Genomic DNA, 8608 nt, shown 5'->3' on the forward strand with positions numbered 1-8608 from the left:
TTAATGTTTTGGAGGATGGAACTGAGTGGCACCAGATTTGCAGGTAACACCAGGCTGGGTGAAGATGCAGGCACCCTGGAAAGTAGGATAAGGATGAGGAATGACCTTGATAAACTAGAGAAATGGTTCAAGGCTAACAGAATGAAATTCAATAAGGGCAGGTGTGGAGACCTGCACATGGGGACAATCTCATGCACAAATATATGCTGGCAAGGCTGCAAGACTTCAAAAAAGGACCTGGGTGTTATAGAAGACTGGAAGCTGAATATGAGCCAGCAGGGTGCTGTTGCTGCAAAAATATGATCAGCATCATACTGTTCTGTATTAACTGGACCCTTGCAAGTCCAAAGAAATGAATCATCTACTCTGTTTGGCACAGGTGAGGCCTCCACTGCAGTGCTATGTCCAGTTTTAGGCACTGCTTCAAGATGTAGGCAAATTAGAGAGAAGCCATTGAAGGGCAACAAAAAATATTAGAGGACTGTGAAACATGATTTACAGGGAAAAGTTGAGATTATGTAGTCTGGATACAAGAAAAATCAGAGGGTCATGATACAGGGGATGGAGTTAAGGCTTTGGATTATAGCCAAGACTGGGGACTTTGACTGGGGTGTGCCAATTCTCCTGCTGGGACCAAAGCCAGTGGTTCCTGCTCAGGGTCAGTTCGACCCCTGTGTTTGGGGTCAGGAAGGAATTTTACCCCATGGTCAGACTGGCATGGACTGTCGGGATTGTACAGCGGGTGTGGCCCTCTGCCCAGGACTTCTTGAGCATGTATCGACAACATTTCATAGATGCAGGATATTGACTGCCATGGTTTTCCTGCTTTGCCTGTGGCTAGAACTGTGTTGTGTCAGGTTTGAGGGTAGTCTTATGTAGAGTTTAGATTATGGTTGTATGTGATGGTTTGGCTACGGATGATCCTGCCTCAGGCTGGGCGTTGGATTAGATAACCTCTGGAGGTCCCTTCCAGCCCTATGTCTCTATGATCCTGTGCCTTACTTCCCAGGAGATTATCCTAATTGCTAGTGTTAAGGGAACAACCACTCCTTTTCTGTCATGTTCCAGTGCCCACTGGTGCCCTAGGGCAGATATGCTTTGCTCAAGCCCCAGGGAGCTAAGGTTTAACTATTTCACACCCAGGCACTGCTCCAATGTAATCAGTAGTAGTAACATGAGCTGTTGACATCATTTGCACAGTGAACTAGAGCAGCTCCCAAGGGATCAGGAGCTGTTGAAGCATCCATAGGGCAGGGGGGCCATCTCCATATATTCACTACAGGTCACTTCTCAGCACCAGCTCTCTCTGGAGGGCTCCTGGCCCTCTGCCCCTCAGCTACCCAGAGTTGTGTCTGTCCCAGACACAGCCCATTGCATCCCCCCCACATACTGCCCAGCTCATGCCACCTCTATTTATAGCTCCTCCTTGTGTTCCTCACATTCCTATTTTAAGCCGAGCAGCTGGTGCTGTAGGAACCAGTGGCAGCTCCTGGGCAGCTCCCTTGGGAAGGAAGAGGGGCCCTCCACAGCTTCTTCTGTGCCTCCTTGCTCCGCCAGGCTCTCCTTCAGAACGGATACTGGGTGCCTGAAGAACGTGCCAGTGGGGGCTGCCATTGCAGCAATGACCAGGGAGGCTGGAGAAGGTACTGGGTAAAAGACCCAGGGGGCAGCTGGGGGGTGACAGCTGGTGCATGGGATGGGGCTGGGCTAGAGAGGAAGGGATTTCCTCATGTACTGTGTGCAGAGCCGTTCCCTCTGCATGTCCAGCCCACTGGGCATGGTTCAAGGGGCAATGAGGGGTTAAGAGAGCTTGTGAGGCTGCCCTGGTGCAGGCCTGGGAGGGACACATGGAGAGGCAGCTGCCAGTAAGGTGCCCATGATGAAGGTGGCTGCTCAAATAGGGCACGGCCCCTAGGAGCAGTGACTCCAGCAAGGGGAGGGGTGCAACCCCAGAGCATAGGGGAGGGGTGACTTCATGTTCAATCATTGCATTGATCCCTGCCCTGTTCCATGCAGCTGGTCACTGCTTGCTCCTCACTCAACTCCCACCTCAGAAATCAGGTGGGCCATCCCTCCTTGGCATATGGCAGCTTTGCCACTGGGTAGCACTGGTGCAGTAGCGAGTACACGCATTACAGAGTATGGAGCACTAGGGGGCACAGGGAAGGTAACAAAAGGAGCTGGTACTGCTGTGGTTTGGTGGTTTAATACAGGCTCCATTTGACACCACCTGCTCTCTGCCTTGTGGGGTGTGCAGAGAAGGGAGGAAGCCCAGCATGCCAGCCTGAAGGCTACAGTGCAGTGTTACCAGCTCCTGTGAATTAAGTCTACATGACTCAGTGTTCTCAAAGTCACAGTTCCTGGAGTTCGCTGCATATAGTACCCTTCACTGCTAGCTGTCATTGGTGCACACAGAAGCATGAGACTTGCCTTGGATGCTTGTGAGGGCTCAAGAGCAAAAGGAAAAATGAAAGGGATCTCCACCAAATGTCTGACCTGTGTAATTTGTTTTAAGCCAGTCTCCTGATTTTGGGCAGCCTGGCGCATGATCACTGAGTACTCAGGGGCTGACCACGTGCTGTTACCTGCACCAAGGCTGGAGAAGGGCCTTTAAGCCAACCAAACCCAGCCATACGTCTATGCTGGCCAGTGCTAGATGGCTGTTTATCCTGGAGGCTGAAATCCAAGCCGCCAAGGACAGGGAACAACAAGCTGGCTTCAGCAAACCTTGTATTTTCAGTGTGAGCACAAGGATGCCTTTCAGTGCAGCAGCAGGGCAGAGTGGGCCTCTGATCTAAGGGCTGGAGCCAGGTAGGGGAGGCAGTGGCTGCAGAGCCTGACTGCATGTGGTTGCTGCTTTAGATTACAGTCAGCCCTGGCACATACATTGAGGTGGCAGGGCTAATGGGCCCCTGTGTTTGCATATAACGCATAGGTTTCACCAGGGCAGCATGCTGCTCCCGCTAATGAGGTTGGCTGCTGTCCTGGAGTGACTGCAGCAAAACAGTTTGACCCTGAAATGGGAGCATCCAACAGCAGCATATTTTTGTATGTATCAGAATCTGCAGCATTAAGGTCGGACATAGCAGCTGTCTCCAGGCCTGGTAACAGGAGATGGAGCATCAACTATGGCAGCAGCCCAAGCTGGGGGTCTGAGGCAAGGGGAGGGTCTTGTTGAGGATGAGTTGGTGGCCTCACACATTGCAAATACCACCCCGGTTAAACCTACCGAGACCCCTCAAGCTTAGAGGCAGAGTAAACCTAGGAGCAGGTCAGAGACAGGGCACCTGTCAGTACCTGAGCTCCTCCTAGAACATCAGCCCTCTGTGGTAGGGAAGGATTAGTCCCATTTTCCAGATGGGGAAGTGGAGACACAGAATAGTGATGTGCCCGATGCGTGGTCACTCTCTGGAACAACTAGCTAGAGAGAGGCTGCTGAGGTTGGTGCAGCTTTGTCCTTGAGTCAGGTTTCTGCCTGCAGGTCTCCACACACCCCAGCATGTGTTTTTACCCAGGAGCCCACTTGTTCACGGGACTGAATTCCATGTATGGGTTTACTGTGAAAGGGTCTGGCTCCAGCCTCAGCCCCTGGGAACACCTGGAATGAAGCAATCCATTGGTAACAGTTAGGGAGCTGTTGGGTGAGAGAAAAGTGGGGCTGGAGTTATCAGGAGGCATCAAAAGGTCTTGCTGGCTGGGCTGTGTTTGTTACCAAGCCAAGAACATTTTTTTTTTAAACTGACAATGTGGAAACTTTTTACTGACAGTCAAACTCTTTTTCTGACATGTTTTTACTAATACATGTTTTACATATTGGAAAAGTAACTGTTCTGCCAAGCCCTGCCCTGTTGCCGGGCTCCCAGTCAGAAGGGCTGGGTTCAAATTTAGGGGTTTAACATCAACCATAGTAAAAAAATAAAATAAAAAAGGGTTGTCAGTAAAAAGTTTGCAGTATAAAAAATTTTCTTGGGTCTGTAACCTTGCTTGACTGCACCCATGCTTTTATGTTGTGCTGACTCCGCCTCTGCCAGGGGCCCCTTACTCACCCCACACCCTGATAGCTCTGACTGTGCACTGCACCATTCTGCCCCCTGCTCCCCCCGCCCCAGTCCACCCCCCAGCCCTCAATCCTTACTCCTGCCAGTCCTGCGCTCCCTGTCCTAGCACAAACACTCAAAGCAGGCTACCTACAACCTAGCAATATTAAAGGTAGCCAGGGTTGCAAGAACAGCAGTGGTAGCAACAGCAGCAGCTATGGCTAGGACAGGGGATTAGCAATCCCTGGCATGGGTGCCAGTGTGTGGCACTCAAAGGCATTTTGCTTGACATGTGTGCCTCAGGGTGGATGGTGGGGAAGGACCTAGGGCTGCATTGCCACAAGAAGGATCAGGCCCCTCATGGCTCCCTCCACCACCTGTCCTGGGCATGCCAACATCTTACAAGTCAAGGTCATAGGTATTTTTGGCACCCTTCCAAAAATGTTGCTGACTCCTGAGTTAAGAGAAAGCTCTCTGAATGCTCCTGATCAAAAACCAGGTGGCTCTGGGCTGTGCTGTGCTTTGCTCTGCTCTGTTGGAGCTTTAATCAAGCTGAGGTTGCTTAGTATTTTTACTGCTGGCTTAAATTTTTAAAGACTTTACTGACTTACTATTATGGGCTTCTCAGTCAGCACCTTGCTCTATACACAGAAGCAGACAAGTGTGCAAGAAGGCAGCTGAAGGCGGCCTTGTGCAGGAGGAAGGTACCAGCTGTGTGTAAGGCAGGTCCAGGGCAGGCTAAGGTAGGACTGCCTGCCTGTGGGAGAGCCTGCACCACACAGTGCCACCTTGTTCCGTGTACCCCCTCCCTACACCATGGCCAGCCAGAAATGAACAGGATCCTTACTAGCCCTATAGAGTCTGTGAGGACCCTGTTCACCCAAACAGGGCAAGCTGTGATGAGCTGAATGTAGGGAAGAATCCTTGCCTGCCCCTAGGGATGGACCAGGTGGGATGCGACGAGATCACCATCACCAAGCCTTGCAAAGCCACCCCCGCCTCACAGATCCTCCTTCTCTAGCAGACAGAGTGGCAACAGCAGCAGCAGCCCTTGATGGGGAACCCCTCAGCCTCAGCGGGAATGATCTGGCTGACATCGACCTGCACCCAGTGGAGTCCATCAGTGACCTGTACTGGGCATCTGGGGGCCATGAGGGGCACAAGGGCACAGAAGGTGAGACCTGGTCCCAGCACACATGCAAAGTGGGGCGAGGGGGTGGTTCTGAGTAGTAGGCTTCCCAGCCAGACCATGGCTGGTGTCCCACTCAGTCCAGAGATCCTAATCGCACTGCTGGCCAGGACACATCTGGGATCTTCCCAAAAGCCTGCCAGTCCCAGTAGGAGGGGAAGCAACAGGAGGATTACTGAGACCTCAGCGTGAAGTGAGAGGGAAATTTGGGGATGCAACAAGGATACCTTCCCCCTTCAGTCCTGGAGGAGGGGAGGGGGCTCTGTTGGGGACTAGTAGAGCCACAGCCATCAGCTGTTTGGGAATGGGGTGTGTGGGGGGGGGAGGGATCAAGGGGATGAAGACAGGATGCCAAATCTCACCCCACACCAGGGAACTGGGGGATCCAGAGACAGGGCAGGGAATGGGACATGGCTCAGCAGCAAGGGAAAAATCTTGGTGGGACAGGGGTGAGGCCTACTCAGGATCAGGCTGAAGCCTGAAAGGGTGCATTGCAGGCCCCTCACTTGGAAAGCCCATTGTTGACCTGTGCTGTGTCCAGGCTGGCGCAGACAAGGAGCTAGCATGGAAACAGCATGGGAGGATCCTGTGGCAGGTACACTGCATGGCAGATCCTCGGTGGGCAGGGTGCTGTGGTGTCAAAGTTTACATCCAGCCTTGTGGCACTGGAGTTCAGCTTCTCTCCTCTATAGTGCTGCCTTCCAGCTTGTGGCACAGGAGGAGATGCCACAGTACTGGGGTGTGTGCACATGCACGTGTGGACAGAGGGGTGCTGGCATCTTTTGCTTTCCTAACCTAACCTCTGCCTCCTCCAGGGAATGACCCATCTCTGCCCAATGCCCCGCGAGCCCTGCACACCCACCCGGCCAGGTACATCACCCCCCATCATGGGCTTCTGCCCATGCTGCGCCCCATCCGCCCTGACCCTGTTTGCCCCTGCTTCAGTCCCATCTGCTGCCGCCGGGCCCTCTTCACCTTTCTCGGGATGCTGGTGATGGGAAGCCTCATCCTTGCCACGCTGGCCGTGTACCTTAGCGGTACGTGGTGGTCCCTCCGTCACTGATCCCACAGGGGTCTGGCCTGGGTTGGGCAAGCAGGGAGTAGGACAGCATTGGTGGGGGCAGGCCATGGCCCTGCTAGGGACCCTGGAGGAGCGGAGCACTCACCTCCCTTGTCCTGAGCACCTGCCTGCATGGGGCATGAACCATTGGCACTGAGGGAGTAAGGATTCCCCCTCGTGAGTACATGGGAATTGTGCTGGGAGCCATGGCCTAGCACGTGGGACAGCAGGCATGGGCAAACCACACAGGCCTTCTCTGATCCCATGCCGCCTTCATTCATCTGGGGACGACTGCTTTTGTGGGACTCCATCAGCTCTCTGCACCTGACACTGTCTGCCTGTGCCCTGGAGAGGACAGAGGGAGAACTGGAGAATGGTACTGGGATGGCAAGAATGGCATTGAGGGTGGCATTGGGATGACAACTCACAGCCCCATCCTACTCCAGGGACGATGGTGTGCTGTGCTGCAGTCACAGGCAAGGCCTGGATTGGTCCCCCCTCCTACCCCCACCCCCCCACAGCCCAGGCAGGGAGCCCAAGGGTGACTAGGTTGAGGAACCAGTTCAGCCCTGGGATGGGGGCAGCAGCCCAAGCTGGGCTTGTGGGCAGGCAGGATTCAGTGCTTGGGGGAGTCCTGCTGGGCCTACCGCCCCCTTGCCAGCCTAAGCATCCCACCCTGGGGAGATGCCCCTCAGCTGAGGGTGCTGGAGCCACCTTCTAGCCTCACCACCTGGGACACTGCAGGGCAAGCAGAGATGCCCTCAGCTTCATGGGGCATTTAGAGCTCCAGCTTCCTGCTGTACCAGTAGTGGGGAGCTGTGGGCATTGCTGCCCCCCCAGTGGAGGCTGCAGGGAAGTCATGCCCTGGGCAGTGTGTGGTGAGTGCAAGTTTTGGGCTTCTCTGCATACCTGGGAGGGTTCATTTGGCCAGGATCTTACCCATTTCCTCCTGGCCCACAGTCCTGCAGAGTGAGTCACTGCGCATCCTCTCCCAGTGGCTGACAAGCCAGGAGCAATCCGTGCGGCAGATGAGAGCCACCAGCTTGCAGCTGTGGAGCCGGCTGAATGCCACGGACCCTGGAGCCCAGACCTGAGCCACGCTACCCTGTCTGCTGTGCCCTCCGGCCCTGGACAGGGACAGCGGAAGCCTTGTGCTGCTTGGCACTTCTAGGACACTGGTGCAAGAGACAGCACCCCACTTTCTGCAGGGTAAACTGACCCCTGCAGGGACCCCCTGAGGCCACAGTAGACTGCTGGCTTTATTGGGGCACCATCACTACTGACCTGGGGCCTCTTCCAGGAGCAGAGGACTTTACTCTGTTAAGTGGAGAACCCCCATTCCCTTCCCTACAGGAACGCCTTATTTATAATCCTCCCCCCACTGCCCCCTCCAGCTCACACACCAATGCTTCCTCCACCCATCCTTTCTACATATATCTTTTTATATATGACAATAAAGCCATGATGCCCTGCTGACAGCCTCACCACCTGCACCTGCCCCAGGAGCACAGCAACGCTCTGGCCCAAGGGGACAAATGATACAGCAGGGAGGGCAGGCTGCTGTCTTGGCTCAGACCCAACCTAATGGGAATGAGCTCATGGTTCAGACCACTTCCCACCCAGCCCACATAACAGAGGCTACAGCAGTCTTGCAGTCCCTGGGAGCCAGGTAAAGGCCAGGAAACCCCTGGGGCCTCCAACTTTGCCTAGCAGGCCCATGGAAGGGCAGCCCCCAAGGGCCTTTAGGGTGACACAGAATCAGCTCAAGAACAAAGCCAATGGCTGCAGCTGGGCGTGTATGCCTCCATCCCTCCAGTGAAAAGCTATTTGAACTGCTGCAGTACCACAACAGCCAGGCTCCAGGGCCTTGCCTGTGACCCAGAGCTAAGAGCAGGTATGGAGAAGGGATCCAAGGCCTGGTCTGTGCTGTGAATGCTGAGGCTGCAACTGGGCAGTTGACAGGGAGCAGGCAGCACACAGCACCCCTGCCTTCTATTCCTACCGTGTGCCAGCAGAGGGACCTGGGCCCAGGGCACTGAAGTTCTGGTACCTTGCCTCTGCCTGTCACAGCTGCTCAGCTGATGCTGGCAAGAGGGGCCTGGGCAGAACAGGGTGGGGTGAGGCAAGGCAGAGATCAGGGGTAGTTAGTGGGAACTGGCCTAGTGAAGGCTGGTACAGAACACTGCAGGGCAGACATGGCAGCAAGCATGACTGGTGCCTGTTCCGTCAGGATTTTCTCTCAGAGGGTGTTTGGTCCTTACCCCAGGACAAAAGCAGCAAACTCAAAGCTGTCCTCAGGAGCAGGATGTAAGCCCAGCATAC

At 54.5% G+C, this 8608-nt stretch overlaps 1 protein-coding gene across 3 annotated transcripts; it reads left to right on the forward strand.

The window, feature by feature from the left end:
- The first annotated feature begins 1439 nt into the window (after positions 1 to 1439).
- LSMEM2 (leucine rich single-pass membrane protein 2) lies at positions 1440 to 7759 on the forward strand. Of its 3 annotated transcripts, none has more exons than XM_090021949.1 (4): positions 1440 to 1643; positions 5062 to 5211; positions 6042 to 6263; positions 7247 to 7759. In XM_090021949.1, exons 1-4 carry the CDS (start codon positions 1622 to 1624, stop codon positions 7378 to 7380), a joined length of 528 nt encoding a protein of 175 aa, XP_089878075.1. In that variant the 5' UTR covers positions 1440 to 1621; the 3' UTR covers positions 7381 to 7759. The 3 variants fall into 3 exon arrangements, with proteins under 3 accessions (XP_089878075.1, XP_089878076.1, XP_089878073.1); XM_090021947.1 differs by having other exon boundaries at positions 1442 to 1643; positions 5059 to 5211; XM_090021950.1 differs by lacking the exon at positions 6042 to 6263 and having other exon boundaries at positions 5059 to 5211.
- The last annotated feature ends 849 nt before the right edge of the window (positions 7760 to 8608 follow it).

Source organism: Crocodylus siamensis, chromosome 11, assembly GCF_052110815.1.
Source record: "Crocodylus siamensis isolate JL-2025a chromosome 11, ASM5211081v1, whole genome shotgun sequence".
In the NCBI taxonomy this organism is placed as follows: Eukaryota; Metazoa; Chordata; order Crocodylia; family Crocodylidae; genus Crocodylus; species Crocodylus siamensis.